This window comes from Grammomys surdaster, unplaced genomic scaffold (assembly GCF_004785775.1).
Source record: "Grammomys surdaster isolate TR1022 unplaced genomic scaffold, NIH_TR_1.0 132, whole genome shotgun sequence".
NCBI lineage: Eukaryota > Metazoa > Chordata > Mammalia > Rodentia > Muridae > Grammomys > Grammomys surdaster.
In genome coordinates this window covers 160,860-180,485 of record NW_021604590.1, presented here as the reverse complement: position 1 = coordinate 180,485, position 19,626 = coordinate 160,860, and the positions used below count along the sequence as shown (strand labels likewise).

Sequence of the window (19,626 nt, the reverse complement as noted above, 5' to 3'; positions counted from 1 at the left end):
ACTTTTTCCTGTCTCATGATACCAAGTTTCTCTTTGCTAACTCTATTCAATTTCCCTTCCACAAGAGAATGTACTTTCTGTTTCCTTACCGTGTGTTTTTAACTTTATGTAGAGTAAGTTAAATATGCCTTGAAAAATATTACCTTGAAGAAGCTCCCATTAGCTGAATCTGGAACGATTTGAACATGAGAATAGATATGATAATAATGTCTTATAACCCCCTTGTAGTATTAAAACCCGTGAGTCCATTCAGGTAAAGGAAAGCGCATCATCAATAGGATGCAACCTAATAAGTCTGAGGCCAATGAGGTCATGAGGAAATCACCGTACTGTAGTTGTCATTACTGTAGTCAAGTGAGCTGAGTCATAAGCAGTCCTAAAATCTGTAGCCATAGAATACTTACTTGGAAAAGAATGGTAACTCCGTAGTAAAGAAAACAAACACACACTAGCTTAAGTAGTATAATTTAATGACCCTGATTATAAGGCAAGGTATCATCATCACTTATATAATTTATGCTAATCAGCCCATATTGAGGGATACTAGACAACTCAAGGCTCTGACTCTAAAAATGTCAGTGTCTCTCAAAGAAATAAAAAGTGGTTTTAGATGAAAGAGACTAAGACACATGACAGCTAAATGCAACAAGTGGGTCCTGTCCGTATTGGACAAGTCAGGGCAAAAAGAAGCACATTGTTGTGAAAATTGGTGGCATTTGATTATGGGTCATCTTTTAGATAATATTTTATCAATATGATATTCCCTGAATTTGATCACTGAATTATGAGGACACATGTAGGAGAATAAATGCACACAAAGGTACTTATGATTACCAAAAAGAATGATATCTACAGCTTTGCTTTTAAATAGCTGAAAACAATTTAATGTGTGTAGAGAGAGAGGAAAGGGAGAGGTTGGGTTTTTTTTTGTTTGTTTGTTTCTACTTTTGCAACCTTTCTGTGGGTCAGAAACTGAATTTCCACTACTGCCAATTTTTGTGTTTGTTGTTTGTTTGTTTGTTTTTGGGACAGGGACTTCATTGTATGAGTCAGGCCTGCCTTGAACTCATCATCCTCCCACCACAGCTTCCTGGTTGCTGAGTGTAGGTGTCTGCTACCACACTGTTTTGTCTTTTAGTTCTCCAAGCATGTTCCTGGAGAAAAACCCGGATACCTTTTCTCATCTAAGACAAGCACTGTTGTGCTTTGTTTCCCAAACAGATTGGTCCAGAGAAAGACGTAGTGGGTCTGGCCGTCACAGCCATTCTGAATGCTGTGTGGGACCTGTGGGCAAAGCAGGAAGGAAAGGTAATGATTTTTATAAGCACACCTGTGGCTACCACTCAGGATACATGGCTGTCGTCAGAGATTTGTTTTGAAGCAGGACCCAAAGGGAGGAAGGGACAACCAAGGTAAAGAAGCAGTTAGGGGGAGCAGGACTCACGGGGAGCACTAGGGATGGGGTGGGGACATGAGGGATCAGGTGGGAAATGAGCCAGATGTCTGGTGGCAGCAGTCATCCTTAGTGTATTTATATCCGACAAAAATGATTGCCTTGTGTTTATTTTACAACTCCTTCCTTTTTACAATCAAGCCTTTATGGAAGCTACTTGTGGACATGGTAAGTAGAGTCTTTTAATATTATGGTTATTTCTAAAGATAATATTTTATAGATTACCTGGCTGCTTTTGATAATCAATAAGAATATTCAGGACTAGTCTGTTGATCATTGATTATAAAATTAAAAAGAAACAGAAAAAAATTATTTTTTTTCCACAATGAGCATGAACCCAAGGAAGGCCTTGCATGCTAGGCAAGCACTCTACCACTAACCTATATTCCCAGACCATAATGTCCTCTTTCTGATCATTTGAAATAGCAGATACCTGTGCTGTGCAGGTAAGCAGGTAAGGATGGGAGGTAGGAAGTTCAAGTCTTGCTTTCTTCTAAAGGGTCCTTACAACATCATCTTAAGTTCTGAGCTTTTGCTGCTTGAGAAAACTACCAGAACCATCAAGAGCCTCAGAATCAGTTTAAATATCAAATGACAGACAATAGAACATCATAGATTTTGAAAAGCCACATAACTATCACTAGGACATCTATGGCCACCTTAACTCTAAAAGCACGATTGGATCAAGTCATGGCAGTTTCTACCATGTAGTTCCTTCAGGTCAGTAGCTTGATATGGAATTCCAAAGGCTGTTTTCTTTCTTGGTGACCAATATTCGTAGCAGGAATGAACACCTGATTGTTAAGGAGGATTTTTTTTTAAATTCATTTGTGCTAGTTTAGGCTGCTAAAAGGGAGGGACCTTCAGTCCCAAGTAGACCAGACATTCAGTCCAGGCTTCATTAATAAGTAACCGAGTGACCCTGGATGTGTTGCTTGTCCACTTCGAGTGGTAGCTGACTCCAAGTGATTTCTGAGGGCCCACAAATAAAGGCTCCCACTATTATTTGACAGTAAAATGAAGGACAAACAATGAACATGGGCCTTGAAGATTTGGGGACAAGGGGGCAGATGAAGTCAAGATGCTCACAGCTTCTTTCAAACAGGCTGAGGGCATCGTGGGGCCATCTGAAGAGAAGGGTATGGAAAGGTGAGCCTTCCACATGGATATAGCTTACAGTCATGAAAAGAATTTAGAGTCCAGCAGGGCATAGTGGTGAGTGAGTATGAAGAAGTAGCCCGTGCAGCCAGTGCTCTTCAGGAAGATTAGTGCACCACTCTCCTCCTGTCGGTGGGGAGATGGCCATAGTCACTCTGGAGACCCAAGGCTGCCCTGAGTGGCCTGACTCTGAAAGCAGCCTTTCTCCACTCTGCTTTGCTGCTCCAGGGCCACCTTCATCATGTCATACTTCAGTGGAAGTTCACAATGGCAAGAAGAACAGATCCAGAGAGAGAGACTCAAAGAGGGACTCTGTTACTTTGTACTGAATGTTCACTTGGTGCTAGGCTCTGTGGCCAAGAAGTCAGGTTAATTGGAAAGAATAGGACAGAGGGAGGACGTAGAAGTCAAGACAGGAGGGATGGAGCCTCTGAGAGCTCATTAAGAACCACAGTGAATTCTAAAATGTTCACTACTAAAGAATGACTGGACCAGACAGACACCGACATCCCAAAGATCCCTTCCTAGAAAGAATATGCCCATAAGACTAGTGTAAGCATTGCCTATCATCTGCCTATGAATTGATAATGGGCCTTTCCCTTATGCCCCCAGGATCCAGAGATGCTGTTGTCCTGCATTAATTTCAGGTACGTCACTGATGTCCTGACAGAAGAGGATGCTTATGGTGAGTTAATGTGTATGTCATGGGTCTGGGAGTATCCTTGTGCTTACCAAGGGGTGAATACAACAGATGCAGACTTGTCTAAATGAGGGATTTATGCTCTCCACCCCGCCTGCTCCCCACAGAAATACTGCAGAATGGTCAACATGGTAAAAAAGAAAGAGGTACGTTGTGGGGAAATGTCCTTCTCTGTGCTATCAGTGCCTACTTTTGAACATCCCTGTCTTCTAGGGTGCACATGGTGTTCCCACACACTCTGTACTAAGTGTTAGACCCGCAGTCACACATGTAAGCCTGGGTGAAGAGGCCATCTAATGTAATGTGGCTGGAGGCTCAGTTCAGCGACCATTCAAGGAGGTTTCACTTCACGTTGCACTGTGGGATAGGGACCTTTGAAGAGCAGGGTATTCATCAAATATCCTTGTCTCTGTCACACCGGGAGGTGGACTTATGGCAGTCGGTATTAAAAGGGCAACCAGGAGGACAACTAGATATATCCTTTGGGGAACACCTTAGTCCCAGACAATTCTAATTCTGAAGTTCTCTGGAAAGTCTCAAATGTTATAAGAGCTGTGTTTTCCAGAAAAACAAATGCTGAGACATGGCTACCCAGCCTATACTACATCCTGCGCCTCACTGGGGCATTCAGACAGCACCCTGAAACAGGTAAGCTTTTAAATCCGGCTTTATAGACAAGCCCAAGCAGGAGAAACAAGCTAGTTCATGTGTGTTTCATACCACTATCATTGTACTTGGCTCTGACACTAGATAAATGTGACACACTAGTGACACACACCACTGTCCTTGGACAACAGTTTAGTCTACGAGGCCTAATCTCTTTCACTCTCCAGTCGTGCAAGTCCAGAGTCTCACCTGAGTTTCCGACCTACAGCAGCTAGAGCACAGATCTCTACAGTACAAACCGCTGAGTTTCATTATTCCCTAGAGTAACTCACAGAACCCTCGATTTACAGTCACCAGTTTATTTCAAGAGCTGTAATTTAGGAAGAGTCAGGTAAAGTGGATCCACAGGACAAAGTGTGGAGGGCTGGCAGCATGGAGCGTCCCCCAGCTACTATAACATGTTCACTAACCCTGCTTCTGGACTCTGTCCTTCTGGACTTTGCAGAGGAGTCATTGGCTTTTCATAAGCCAATTCAACCATCAACCTTTCTCTCTCTAGAAGTTTCAGGGTAGGACTAAAAGTTCCAACCCTTTGCTTATAGCTTGGTCTAACGGTGACCAACAAAGAAGGGACTGATTTTTAGGGTCACTTTATTGATATACAAATGACACTATCACTAAGGAGATTCTGTGTTTTCCATACTGTGTGCTAGGACATAATATGGGAAGGGAGACAAGGTGCAAGGGGGACAAATGCTGCCTTACATGAGAGAAAAATAAAGCTATTTTTTCACTCTGTCTTAGTAAGTCTCAAGTTCTGGAAGGTGACAGCCTAGCTTTGATTCTATACATGTATAGGCACTGTAACGCCAGCAAGCCATTTAACCATGCTGAGCCTTAGTTTTCTTTGTGTGAAGTAGAAAAATTATGGGACAGTTTTGAAGATTCAGATAAAGCTCTAAGTGTTCCACGGCTAGCACATGGTCATTTATTATTCTGACCACATATGTTTTTAAACCCAGGGCTAGGCAAGCCCTTGACAACTGATCTAGAATCCCAGCCCTGCTTTCTGATCACTTTGTATTCACCTAGAGCCAAGACAAAGGAGAAAGAGAGAGGGGAAGGCTGGCTTCTGCTTCTTACTCTTAATGTTGGTTCAATGGATGCCACAGAGAATCCTAGCTTTACAAAGAAGGGTATTCATACTGCATCATCCCTTGGAGTGTTATGACAATTAAAGGAATGTTTCCCACAGAGATAAGGAAAGAAAGCCACTTCACAACTAGAGTAATGCCATTGGCCAAACTGCTTCTATCTTTAAACAGTACATGCTTTGCTCCTCTGGTTTATAGACAACCATAATGTTTGTGACATCAAGATAAGAAACTACTGAAGTACTATCAGGCCAGGGGAGCATGGTCCATTGTACCAATATCTAATGAGAGATGCACCCCTTTCCTCACAGCTCTTGAAAGCTGCACTAAACGATGGCTGGACCAGGTAAGTTATCTATGGAACGGTGTACTTGACTTCCTAGTGAACAACACTAAAAGGCTGAATATGTGAAGAGGAGCCAAAGGCTAAATCTCACCAATAATGCCTGAAGCAACTAGTCTAGTTGCTTCAACCTAGGCTAGGCATATTCTCTCTAAAGACAAGGTGTGAGTCTACTTAGAATTCCAGAATATAACATATGGAAGAGACTTTGGAAGATGTCAGCTTCAAATACCCACTCAGTGTACAAATCACTCTGTCTCAGTGAGTCTCAAGTCCATTCTTTTTTGGCGCAAGGGATTGAACCTAGAGCATCATACTTATTAGACAATTGTTCCACTGTTGAACCCCAACCACGATCTTCACTTTAACAATACCCAACAGTTAGTCTTCATTTGTGAATCCAAATTTGAGAGGCACTGAACCCTTGTCAGTTCCTTAGCTAAATAGAGTGATACCATGAAGAAGGTATGAAAAAGGCTTTGGCAATTGATAGAATTAACGTAAACTCTTGACTTTTCCCACCATTCCTTTTCAAGGACTCTGTGTGATCCTAGGCAGATTTATCAGCCTTTCTTAAACATATGTCCTCCCTCTCTCTTGGTCCTTCTAAGAGTTGCCATTTTTGATGAGAATTATTACAAGGTAAATCTGGAGCAGATGTTCCATGAGGACTAGCCTCTACCTGACCAAGAAGAGGCTGGCTGATGAGTCAACTCTAGGAGAACAGGAAGGCTCCAGAAAGATTTCTGGACCTCAGCAAAAGAAATGTGTAGAGGCTATGGCCAACTACTTCCAGTATTCTCCAGAATCTACAAAGCATATAGTTGAAACTTCCACCTAGAGTAAAAGAGTCTCTGGGTGTTTGTTATGAGTAAGAGAAAACAAGACGGTAGACGCCTGAGTGTGTTCAGCTTTAAAAAAAAAAATGTCTCTGACTGAAATAATCACTTTCCCTCCCTCCCTTTCCCCCAGCTACTCTCCTTCAAAACTCTCTTATGCCCCCCCTTCTCAAGTTGATAGTCTCTTTTTCTTTATCACTCTTACATACATACATATGTGTGTTATTATATGTATATATACTATTATATACTGCTGAGTTCATTTTTGATGGTAATGTGTATATGACTTCAGCGTTGACCACTCTGCATTGGATAACCAATAAGGAGAGAGGCTGCTTTTCCTCTTAGTAGTCATTTGTTACCCATAGTTCTTTGTCTGGGGGGGGACCCTACAAAATTTTCCTCCTTCCATGATATTGCCTTTGTTCAGGTCTTGTTTGTGTAGTCATTTCTAGGAAAGACTTTCAGAGTAGACTTTCTGGTATTCTGCCTCTTACACTCTTTCTGCCCTTTCTTCCAAGAGGTTCCCTTAGCCATTGATGCAGGAGCTTTGATGCGCATTATCCTTTGGGGTTGGTCTCCCCATGATCTGTTGATCTCTGGATTGTGTCCATTTGTGATTTTCTTTGATGTTCTCTGTTTGCTGTAAAAATAGTCTCCTTGGATGGGGGTTAGTAACTACAATTATTACAAGATAAGGTGATTCCTGTACCTGTGTGAAGCTTTTATGAGATGAATGGTCTTCCTAGTATACAGAGAGATCGAGCACTTGGAGGAGTAGAATGCCTAGGCTCTATCCGCAGTGACACAAGCACAGCCTTGGTACTCATTAAACAGACGCTTGTGAAGAAGAAATCGGATACTGGTCCCTTGGGATGATATTCTCTTCTCTGCTAACAGTGCTCACACTGGGCCAACCATTCTCCAGCAGTCACAAGGGACATACATAGATGCCTATGTCTCAAGATATAATTGGACATCAAGGCAGATTAGGGGTTTTTTTTTGGGGGGGGGTGCTCCTTGTGAGTGGCCAAATGTGCCATGAGGGAGAACTCTATAGGACACTACAGACCACACTCTGTTGCTCCTCTTTGTGTGACCAAGTCTCTTTCCTTTTCTGGAGCCCTTCACCATAAAGAACAGATTAGTCCAACTGGGCTCACTGGAGACAAAGCTTTCTGTGCAAATAACTAGCAAATGTATGGGCCTTGTGAACTCCACTTGCCTCTTCTGTTTGGACCAGAGCCTGTTTGTTCTTACATGTTTGGCATAACAAACTTTCAGGAAGCTGTATTAGAGATGCAACTTCTCTTTCTGCTTCCTTAACTGTGGGTCAGCAGATAATTCAGAGTTGTTACCCTGATACTGAATAAAGAGATGCAGTTTGCAGTATAATCACATGACTTTTCTAAAGTTTGGGAAGAACAGAGGTTACTAGAAAACATGGTCTATGAATGATTCACAGAGACTCGCTTCTACAGGAAACCCAGGTGTTCTTGCCAAATTAGAGACCTATTTAAACTAAGTGTATTTATAGGTTTAAAGTAAAAGTTGGGGCTGATCTTCAGAATGACACACGAAGATGCCGCCTCATCAGGGACATGATTGGACCAGAGAAGACTTTGGTAAATATATTCTCAAGATATTAAGATCTGGAAGCCTGATGCATGTTTTCTGTGGTATTGTGAGTTTAAATCAGGGCTGTGTTAACACGTTAGATAAGCACTTTACCACTGAGCTATAATATTCACCCCCAGCTGGAAGTCTTTTGTTCCAACAAAGGATTAAGAACATGGACAGTTTTATAATTTATGGTGGTCTTGTGATAGGCGAACTCTTTTTAAAAGCTATTGGATTGGATCAGTTTTAGTTTTGTAATTCTACAGAGCCAATTAAGTCTGATTCGAGCAATGCTGCTAATACAGGTAAGCCTGAACAGTCTTCCATCGGCACCACCCTGGTGTGTAAATCATTAACCTCTCTTAAGCAGCTTATCCGGAGATAGGTTCTAAGCAGCCATTCTTTGGTGAAGTGCTGAGGTTTTAGCTGAGATAAATAAAAGGATTTATCATTCTTATGTGTTACAGTTTTTATTATATGTAAAATATTTTTTGTGAAGAGTCACAATCAGATTTTTTTTTTATGTTTTAATACGGCTTATTTTGTGGAGCTAAAATCAATTTTGGAGTACTTGATGTAAGATCAGAAATCTCATTATTTATGCATGAAATAGCAATGCTTTTGTTTCATGAGGTCATCCTCATTCAAATAATTTATGACAAAATTTGATCTTGAGCCTGCTCTACTGTGGTTCTCAGAGTATCCTGTAAGGAAGTCTTACCACGGAGACTATTTACAGACTCTCATGTCCTTGTCCATCTTCTGCAAGTGTAATGAGGTTGATGGCAGAAGACTGGGCCCTGTCTCAAGGTCTGCACAGTTCTCTGGCTTCCAGGTAATATGATAGTGAGGAAAAAGCCATAGCCCCAAAGGCAAGGCCTGGACTTAACCAACTTGGCCTACCAGTCTTGAGTGACTTACTTAACTTTCTCTATAAGCCAGTTTTTATTTGTAAAACAGGGTAATATAAGCTGCCTTATATAGGTTATAGTAAAAATTAAAGGGAACAAAAACCTATTAAGTGTCAAGTAGAATGAGTGTTTCATTAGTGATGTTTATTAATATGTCAGATACCTGGTGGGCAACAGACAATTTGAACAAACTCAGTGTTGACTACGCATGTGATTTGAAAGATAACAGGGGAATTGGTGAGATGGCTCAGCAGTTACAGGTATCTGCTGTCCAGCTTATGAACCTGAGTTCAGTCTCTAGGCTCATTATTGTAGAAGGAAAGAACTGACCACCACAGTGTCCCCTAACTTCCACTCACGTGTTTGCATACACATACACATGAGAGGAGACGTCCAGTACATAAGTAAAATCAGGAGCTAGGGAGATGATTCTGTGACTAAGAGCATTTTCTGCTCTTGCCGTGGACCCAGGCTCTGTTCTAATCCTCAGACCCAGCTGTAATTTTAGTTCCAGTGGATCGGATGCCCTCTTCTGGTTTCTGCTGATACCAGACACACATTATGGTAAAACACTCATACGCTTAAAATAAAAATAAAGCACTCAGTGGATCCAACTGAAGGGCTGGCAAAAAGATTAGCAAAAAGATAGTCTCTTGCTCTGATCAGATTTAATTGGCTCTATAGAATTATAAAACTAAAACTGATCAGATCCCATAGCTTTGAAAAGGGGAGTTCACCTATCACAAGACCAGCATGAATTATTAAAATGTCCATGTTCTTAATCCTTGGTTGGAACAAAAGACTTCAGGCTGGAGGTGAATGTTATAGCTCAATGGTAAAGTGCTTATCTAACGTGGACCCAGCCCAGGGCACTTGCAGACATCACAGCAGTTCTGTAAGCAATTCATACCTCTTCCCTCACGTGTGGCTCAGATCTGAAGCCAGATTTCTAATCCCAATGTCTGCACTTTGGATCCTTTTTTGAGGACTCTGGGCTAGACTCTAGCAAAAGAAATGCCAGAGGAGTCTTCCTACGCAGTAGGTTGCATTAAATTAGGGCATCTTCTCTCTGGAGCTACAGCTCTACAGAGAAACGAGAATTCTGTCCTTGCAGATGCTGGATGCCAGCGAGCGTTGGGATGTGCCTAAGGCACTGGCGTGGATGTCAAAACTAGCTGAATTCAAGCCACTGTGGATTGAGAAGCCCACATCCCAGAATGACATCACGGGCCATGCAACCATCTCTGAGGTAATAAGGCCGCTGCTTCGGCTATCTCAGCCATTTACTGTTGGTTTAGTGTTCTTGAGAGGTCAGGACAACTCCTAAAATCCTCAAAAATTCTCATGGCACCACTCCCTCATGCAAACAAAAGTCCATGTTTGCACCAAAAATAGAACCCCTCTTGCAAATGAGGAGCTAATCACAAGCCTTCTTGGGCCATAAGGGAAGTGTTCCCATTCTGTCTTGGGTGAAAATGGCTTCCGGGCCATCTAGTCTTATCTTTTATAGTGTTGCCTTCTAGAGACTGATGCAGGCTGTATGGAATACATCTTCAATCATTCATACAGTGGTCCTATCGAGCTGCTCATGTGTCCTCAAAATGATTTCCCATTTTACTCAGCTAGCCTATTAAGCAGGCCAGGGTGCCAGGAAAGTGTTTCTGTCAGTTAGGGATTCAGATTGCCTTATCCCCAACAGTTTAGCCTACTTAAATAAAAATAAAGATTCAAAGAGAGATACGTACAATAAAGGTTTATCACTAACACTAGTGTTGATTTAATAGTATTTTAGTAATGTTTAACTCCTGTTCAGTTCTCCAGGGACAGGTGGGTCTCTCCAATCTGTCTTAATATTTGGTAGACTAGGTAGGTTAAAAGTATTTTCTGCTTATGACCTTTCCACTTTATAGTATGTTTATGAAGTTCTTATCAAGATAAGGAGCACCTGTACTTTATTTGCCCAGAATAAAACAAAAAGTATAGATTCCCCCAGGGGACTCAAAAATCAGGTTTTCAAACAAGAGAGTGCCTGGCTGTTTTCTGAGAGCCTTGAAGCAATTTCACAGTAATTGGGGGCCGTCTGCATTGCCTTAAGGGTTCAGATAGATTCTCATATGTGAGGAGATCTCAGGAACTGTCAGGGTGGGTGGCTCTTGTTGCTCAGGTCCTTAGCACTGATCTTCAGAACTAGAATACCAGTTGGCTCATTTGTAAACTGAACTTCCACCCTCAGATCCAAGCCTGGTCTGTAAGAAACCAAAGGCTATAGAATTAACGGAGAAATAAAGCAAAACAGGTTATAATATTTGAATCATCAGACCACAAGAACCCATCATCTCAAAACTCTGGCACCAAGGCCTGGAGTCTTAAGCCTATCTCTCCCCCTAGCACGGGTATTGACTGACCAATTTGAGGTTTCCCTTGGGCAGACTGTTTATTCTGCTCTAGGCATTCCCCAGTTGCCCATAGTTCTCTGTCTAGTGTTGAGGTCCTGAGAGCACCCCCACTTCTATCTGTTAACGTCATTGTTTAGATCTTGTTGGGGGAGCTATATTGATTAGCCTTTCTGACATCTCTAGGAGACACAGTCTCACAGAAAACGTTTCCTCTGGCTCTTAGAATTTTTCTTCCCTAAATGTGAATCCTGAAACTGGAAAGGGAGGGAGATAAGAGGCTCATCTTCCCTAATTGAAGTCTCCTTTCCTCATTTAACTCATCTATTCCTTGCTGTTCCCTTCTCTCCTCTCCTCAACTCCATCATCTCCCTTTCTACATCCCCTTAGTTTCTACAGTCACTCTTAAGTCATATACTCACATCTGAAAACTTGGAGCTAGGAAGCACAGAGTTTGTGTGACATTTGTCATCTGGGTCTTGGTTACCTTACTCGATATGTTCCTTTCTAATTCCATCTATTTACCTGCAAATCAGGATTTTATCTTTCTTTACAGCTGTATAGTATTCCATAGTATGTATGTAGACCATTTTTATTATTATCCATTCACCAGTTTAAGTACATTTACGTTGTTTCTGTCTCCCGGCTATTGTAAATAGAGCAGCAATGAACATGGATAAGCAAATGTCTGTAGAACAGGATGATAGGTCCTTTGGGAACGTGCTGAAGAATGCTACACCTGGGTCATATGGTAGATTTGTTTTTAGCGTTTTGACAGTTATCCACAGATTCCTAGACTGGCTGGACCAGTTTGCAATTCTACCAACGATGAATGAGAGTTCGCCTTTTCTTCCATAACCTCTCCAGCACTTTTCAGTTGTCTAATTAAACTTTGCCATTCTGACTGGAAACAGGTGAAATCTCAAAGTTGTTTTGATTTTTACACATCCCTAATTGCTAGAGACAATGAATATTTTTTTGAGATTTTTTTGACATTATTTTGAGAGCTCTTCTGTTCAGATTCCAAGACCATCTTTTTTAATGAGTTATTTAGATGTATTTATTTATTTGTTCTTCATATAGTCTGTATGTCAATCCTCTGTCAGATAGATGTACAGCTAGCAGAGTCTCTAGCTATCCTGTGGATTTCCTCTTCACTAGATTGATTGTTTCTTTAGCTATGCAGAAGATTTCTAGTTTTATAAAGTCCCACTTGTCAACCATGGTCTCAGTTCCTGGGCAGATGGGGTCCTATTTGTACCTATCTCCTGAGGGTACTGCTTAGGTTTTCTTCTAGCAATTCCAGTCTCAGGTTTCACATTTAAGTCTCTGACTCATTTGGAGTTCCTTTTTTTGTGTGAGGTAATAGATATGGTCTAACTTCATTCTTGTATATGTGGACATCCAGTTTTCCCTGGACCATTTGCTGTCTTTATTCTATATTTTTGTCATTTTTATTGACAAGATATTAAATGGTTGTAGTTAAGTTTTTAAGTTCGGGTCTTCAGCTCCATCGCTTGTTCTGTATGTCTGTTTTTGTGCCAGAACAATATCCTTTCTATTATTATGGCTCTGTAGTGTATCTTGAGGTATGGAGTGGTAGTCCCTCCAGCATTGTTCTTTTTACTTGAGACTGTTATGGCTATCCGGGGGTCTTTTGTGATTCCATACGAACTTAGGGTAGTTTATTTTCTTTTCTTTGAAGAGTGAAATGGGGACTTTGATCAGGATTGAAGCTCTTAGTTTAGAGACAGTCTCACTTTGTAGCCAGGCTCATCTCAAACGTTCGATCCTCCCACTGCGGTCTCCACAGTGCTGGGCTTACAACTGCATATCACTATGTCTGGCTTCTCAGGGTTCTTTTTGCTACTGTTTCATTCATTCATTCATTCATTCATTCATTCATTCATTCATTCATTCGCGCGCACGTGTGTGTGTGTGTGTGTGTGTGTGTGTGTGTGTGTATGCAGAAGTCAGAGGACAACTACTTTACTAAATGACAGAGGGGTTCACCAGGTAAGCAGTCATCTTAGCCTTACCTATAAAGGCAGGCTATCCACAGAGCTGGAAGGAAGGACTTTGGATTTAACAAAGGCAAGAGAGACTTGAAACTTAACACTTCACGGGGTTGTTTGAGATGTAATAAGAAAATAAGTGGAGCAGTGACCCAGGGGAAGCAGAGGCAGGAACTCCATGAGTCCACAAGAACACGTTACCCAGTAGCCCTGTCCTGTTTGGAACACAGTTCAGGCCCTGGAGCATGGAGAGACCATGCTGCAGAAGCAAGTCTGCAGCCACATCCAGGAAGAGAGTAGTGGCAGCATGTGAGCGGCCCTGTGTTAACCCCCACTGTGGGTATATAACTCTCCCACGAGCACACATTGCTAGGGACATCCTCCTGGCAGGCTTTAAACTTTACAAGGCTTGACAGCAGGGATGTTTCCTTCAACTCTAAAAATATTTTTGAACATTCACAGTTGCAGTTCAAACATTGGAAAATAACACCAGGCTGCCTTCTTTTGCAGGCACTGGCCCCATTAGGAATTGGCGTTGCCATGGAAGAACAGGTGAGTGGTATACCCTTGGTATCACCTCACTGACCACTGACTGAGAGCACAGTCATGTTGCATTAGAAGTTGGGCAAGTTTTATCATTTTTAAAACTGGTGGTTCATTAGAGTCCAAAGTTTTGTGGCTTTTTCCATAATTCATGGGACTTGGGTCACTGGTTTGTTTTTGTTTTCCTCTAAGTGATTACTCAGAATTAACAAAACATCTTATTACTGCCAGGGCATACAGACCTTAACAAAGGTAGCCTCCAAATAGAATAAGTATGATATAACTCTCTTCTTGTGCTTATAAACTAAGCACTAGTGGCTGCCTATACCTGCTACAGTGAGCCCAAAGGCAGAGCGGGGTGAGGAACAGAGTTTCAGTCTTCCAGCATAGTGAATAATACCACCCTACCACTGCCCCATTTTGTTATTGTGCCGTCTGTTTGTAGCTGTCACTGTATTCCATCCTGATGAATCCTACTTCCCACTTGCACAGATGATACAACAGTAATCCCTTTATAAATGGAGAGCTGGTGTGACCTACACTTGACTCCCGTTACATCTTTACATTTGTCCCTCTGCACTGTCAGTGTCACCTCAGGCTAAGAAGGAAAAAAGAGGGAAAGAAAAAGACCAACAGAAAGACAGTCAAGGCTTCCTGAACTCTAGTTATGAGCAGGAGCTGCTGTGGAATCACGCACTGTCAAGCTTAGGGATCAGGAAGACAAACCCCAGCTCTGTTGGTGTTATGCTGAAATGTTTTAATTCTATTTCCAGTGCCACAACAGAATGATGATTAAGCAACTCCTACACAAGAAGGCCCTGCAGTTTCTCCAGATTGACAGCTGTAGACTGGGGAGCGTCAATGAAAACCTCTCAGTACTACTGATGGCCAAAAAGTTTGGAAGTAAGGATGTGGAAGCTGCGGACCAGCCCTCCACTCTGCTCCCACTGGCCTCAGAACCCTCATGGGTCTGCAGCTTACCTTCTCTCTAAATACTTATCTCTAATCAGGGTGGCTTGGCTGATTTCCATCCTGAAATCTTATCCCTAAATATTAGAAAATGATCAAGTCACCTGTAGACACTAACAAAACCTGGGGGGAGGGGGGAATCTCTCTGCATTACTTTTGCTTTTTTGTTTTTGTTTTGTTTTTCAAGACAGGGTTTCTCTGTGTAGTTCTGGCTGTCCTGGAACTCACTCTGTAGACCAGGCTGGCCTCGAACTCAGAAATCCGCCTGCCTCTGCCTCCCAAGTGCTGGGATTTGTACAGGCCACCACTGCCCGGCTCCGTTACCTTTGCCTTAAACTGAAATGCCTTCCTTCCAGTCCCTGTCTGCCCCCATGCTGGTGGAGCTGGATTCTGTGAGCTGGTACAACACTTGATTATATTTGACTATATATCAATCTCTGCCAGCCTTCAAAACAGGTCAGTAGCATTAATTCCTCTCCGGCTGCAGTAATATCCCTTGATCCTGGGCAGCTCTTTGAAAATTCTCAGGGCCAGAAATACTCAGAACCCTGTGCACTGTCAGGAGCACCAAGAATATATTTTAAATACCAGTTCCAAACGGAATAAACACGACACTATCTTTTTGCTTTTATTTTTTCCCCTTTAATTTCATGTATATGGGTGCTTTGCCTGCATCTATGTGTGTACACTGGCTCGGTGGCTGAGGTCAGAAGGCGGTGCTGGATCCCTTGGGACTTTTATTATAGACAGTTGTGAACTGCCATGTGAGTACTGGGAATCAAACCTGGGCCCTCTAGAAGAGGAGACAGTGCTTGTAACGGCTCACCCATCCCTCTAGCCCCAACAGGATTTTAAATTGGGGGAAGTGTACTTCCAGTCATTTGTACATATATGGATTGCTTATATTTTGTCTGCTGAAGCTAAACATATTACACACACACACACACACACACAACTCACTAAAGTTAAATCTTGAGACCAAATATAAGAACCTCTGTGGGTAGGGCAAACACCAAACTTAGGACTGTGGGAAAGAAATGGTGTGTCAGGGCACATCAATGCAGGGGGGGGGGGGCAGGACGGTTCACTAAGGGAGGAACCCTGGACCGCCCAACCCTAGAATGGCTACCCTTTCCTAATCTTAAAAATGGGGGTCAAGATTTTTTTTTTTTTTTTTTTCTTACAGTTAATACTGTCCAAACTGATTCTGGGATGAAAAGTAGCCTTCCTGGGTTGTTTTAGTTTCTCACTTCAGTTCTTGCTTTCTTAGAGCCCCACAGGTCCCAGTGTTAAGTCATCTAAGCATCTCTGCAGTATCCTGATGTGAGATACCTCAAACCAGTGTTGGTGCTTCATACCGGCTTTACAACTCTGAAAGGTTTATATAAAGCAAATCCCACTAGATACCAGCACCAGGTGTTGACATCCTAACCTTTCTGCTTTGTCATTTTTTTTTTCTTTTTCTTTCTTTTTTTGGAGACCCAACTGTCTCCTCCATGTAGCTGGATAGTTATCTGCACCCTGTTCCCAACACAGGAGCTATTAGCTTCTCTTGCCATTTTATTTGTGGGTTCCTGGCTGTTGTGTAACATTATTCCTGGGGAGATACAAACTTCTACTCACCCTATATAGGGAACAACTGATGACAGATTCAAGTACAGATATCATCAAAGGTCCTACTTGATGAACAAATGAGTTTTATTGATGTTACCTATAGGAATATGGATGAGGGGCTATTTATAGAATCAGAAATGACTCAAAGACGGCTGCATCACCAAAGCCCACCCAGCATGGGTGACAGCTTGCAAAGCTGGAACTTGCAACACACTGCACAGCCTGCAGGCAGCACCACAAATTGAAGAGTGTCCCTTTTGGGTGACTTGGTTGGTCTGAGCCTCTTCTACACAGCTCATCTGGTTGTTCTTTTTTGTTGTTGTTTGTTTTTTGTTTGTTTTTTCTAGGTAGTTCAGCTGGGGCTTACCTGTTTCTTCTAGGCAGCAGTCTATACTGTTTACTCTGGGATGGAAGGGCCTAGTGAATATGGTCAGTTTCAGGGGCTTCCAGAAGCTATTTTGAGTTTACTTCATCTCTTAGTGAGCATCACCACAGCATTTCCTCCCTTGTTGGTTCACTCTGTCTTAAGAAATTTCACACACAAATGGGAGGTTGTAATCTAACAACTGCCCCACACCACTGGTACAGGCTGGTACACACCCTATTATGGGCCATCATGACATCAGGTGACTAAGGAGATAGGTTAGGTTACACAACCTTTCGTGTATGGCACCTAACCACAAAACTGGACCGTGACATGCAGAATTTTAATAGCCTGACCTGACACAATTCCAAACCTGTGTTTTTCATTTAATCATCTGAACAGGCAGGAAGAACCTCATTTGGCAGTTTAATCTAGCTCACATTTGGGATTAGGAACCACAATAATCCCAGGTTTCTGCAATTTGAACTGACGTGGGGTACCACAGAACTTTCAAGGTAACTTCATAGCGTGTCTCAGCTCCTCCATTTGCACATAAACGTGCAGTAACAGCTAAGCCTTGGGGATCAAACCTAGGATTTCATCCAAGCCAAGAGTTCTGCTGACACTTAGCTACAACCCCCAGGTCTCATTGCAAAAGAGTTGTGTGTGTCTGTGTGTGTCACGCCGAGTGCAGGCACAGTTGTGGAGGGGACAACCTCAGATATTGGTCTTCACCTCCCTACCTAGTCTGAGATAAGATCTATTTGTTGCTTACCACTATGAACACTAGCTGGCTGGCCCACCCGAGCCTCCAGGGATTCTTCTACCACCACTCACTGTACGCATGCCCTGCCACACACCGATTTATATGGGTTCCTGAGATTGAATCCAGATCCTCATGCTTGCAAGGCAAAGGCTTTACCCACTGAGCCATTTCCTCGGCCCACCGTTTAAGGATACTTCTCTGTGTTCACAGTTGCTAGCTTATAAGTTCTCTAACTTCAAGCACTAACGCTCCAATTGTCTAGGATGTGTGAATACGTGGACCATCTGCACGAACACTTCAAGTATCCTGCGGTAATCAAACATGCTTCCTATCTGCCTCCCAAGGTAAGAAGAGGCCCAAGACATGTTGGAGACATGCTGCCAGAAGCCACTGTGTCCCTGAAAGAATTGATTTTTCAATAACAAATGGCTCTTTGGTAATAAATATCAATGAAGGTCAGAGTGCAGCTAGTTTTATGTCAGCTTGACACAAGCTAGATTCATTATGAAAGAGGGAGCCTCAACTGAGAAAATGTCAAGACTGGCCTGTAGGCAGATGCATTTTAATTGGTGTTGATATGGGTGGACCCAGCTTACTGGGGGACAATGTAATTCAAGATGATCTAAGGTAGACTAAGCAAGCCATGAAGAACAAGGCAGCCTCCGTTCCTGCTGATTTCCCTTGGTGACGGACTGTGACCTGAGGTGTAGGCTGACATAAATCATCTTCCCAAGGTGCTTAAGACACAGCGCTATCGTCATACTTTCAGGTGCCAGGTGCCGAGCCCTTAAAAGACATATTCCTTCCCAAAGCCAGCAGCATCTGCATATTAATGACCTGAGCCACTTATCTGGATTTTATCCAGATTACGGCTCATTTGCACCAACAGATATTAAGCTACTGAAGTTTTAGTTTCACTAACAATCCAGGTAAGTAGCCAATAAAGTAAGACCCTCCATCTTTCAAACAAACAAAAACCCTTGCATATTAAAGTTTTATTTTTAATTACATGTATGTATGTGGCTAGGTGGCTATGCTGGCCAAAGGAGGGGATCTTCTGGAACTGGAATTACAAAAGGTTGCTTGACATAGGGGCTGGGGACGACACTGGTATTTTGGAAGAGCAGCAAGCACTCTCAACTGCTGAACCATCTCTCCAGCCCCCAAACTTAATTTCTTAAATACTGATCACCTCTGGATTAGATAGATTTAACAGCATTTTTAGAAGCAGCAGAAACCAGTGTTAACATGTGTCAATCTGTCTCTGCTAGGATGCAGGCTACTCAACAGAAATGAAGGAAGAATCTGTAAAGAAATACCAATACCCAGATGGAGAAGTCTGGAGGAAACTCCTTGAAGCTCAAGATTTATGTGTTCAGATCTAACACTTTTTTCCTGAAGTGAAATGCCTTAAGTCATACTCACCTCAGGAATCATCTGTGATCATCACAGTTGATAGTTAACGAGTCAGTATTCTACTTAATTGTAAAGTGAATTTACCTAACCCAAAGTGTTCTTTAAAAATATTTATTAACTGTTATACTTTGAAGAATAAGCAATATATTTCAGAGTTTGTTGTAATAATTCCTCATTCTAACACTTGTTATAAATCAGAATAAAACTGGTTCTGCACCGCTGTGAGCAACACAAAGGACCCACTGATTTGTCCTGAAGTGGTTTAGCATCCCTTCTGTTAAGACTTCACATCCCACTGAAATTAATGGGAACAAAATCGTATTTCTTCACACTGCGAAACTTACAAAACTGTCTTAGCCAGGCACTGGAGCTCCGAGTTATAACCCTAGCATGCAGGAAGCTGGAGTTTTGCCACAAGTTTGAGGCTAGCACACTGAACTCCAGGCCAGCCAGGGCTGAAGTGTAAAACATGTCTCCCACACCAAACCTTATCGTGATGGCTAACATTACATGTACATGCCTCTAGCATGTACACCCTTAGCTAACACAGACCGTGTGTATTCTGTCCACTTTCCTTTTTGAACCAGATGCTGAAGTCCATTCTTAATCTGATCTTATAAAATTTGCTGTTCTAGCAAGATAAAAAGGTCATCAGACTAACTGCCACTTTTGCCTCTGTAATCAAACTTGCTTGCTCTACTCAAAAAGATGACTAGGACAACTGCAAAACATACATGCTAAAATGAGACCCTGTCTACACAT

The 19,626-nt window shown here is 42.2% G+C and overlaps 1 protein-coding gene across 3 annotated transcripts in view; it reads left to right on the top strand.

The window, feature by feature from the left end:
- Window positions 1-19,102, top strand: part of Enosf1 (enolase superfamily member 1) — a 36,610-nt gene extending 17,508 nt beyond the window's left edge. The window contains exons 4-17 of one of the 3 annotated variants that reach the window (XM_028762220.1): window positions 1,222-1,308; window positions 1,595-1,621; window positions 2,559-2,602; window positions 3,224-3,258; window positions 3,419-3,457; window positions 3,877-3,959; window positions 5,383-5,417; window positions 7,791-7,878; window positions 9,899-10,033; window positions 13,703-13,744; window positions 14,509-14,638; window positions 15,061-15,160; window positions 17,711-17,792; window positions 18,720-19,102. In XM_028762220.1, coding sequence (XP_028618053.1) covers window positions 1,222-1,308; window positions 1,595-1,621; window positions 2,559-2,602; window positions 3,224-3,258; window positions 3,419-3,457; window positions 3,877-3,959; window positions 5,383-5,417; window positions 7,791-7,878; window positions 9,899-10,033; window positions 13,703-13,744; window positions 14,509-14,638; window positions 15,061-15,160; window positions 17,711-17,792; window positions 18,720-18,833 — 1,041 coding nt within the window. In that variant the 3' untranslated portion in view covers window positions 18,834-19,102. Of the gene's footprint in view, window positions 1-1,221; window positions 1,309-1,594; window positions 1,622-2,518; window positions 2,603-3,223; window positions 3,297-3,418; window positions 3,458-3,876; window positions 3,960-5,382; window positions 5,418-7,790; window positions 7,879-9,898; window positions 10,034-13,702; window positions 13,745-14,508; window positions 14,639-15,060; window positions 15,161-17,710; window positions 17,793-18,719 lie in introns of those variants that run through there. The other 2 variants (XM_028762222.1, XM_028762221.1) reach the window with 2 other exon arrangements.
- Window positions 19,103-19,626: the final 524 nt, after the last annotated feature.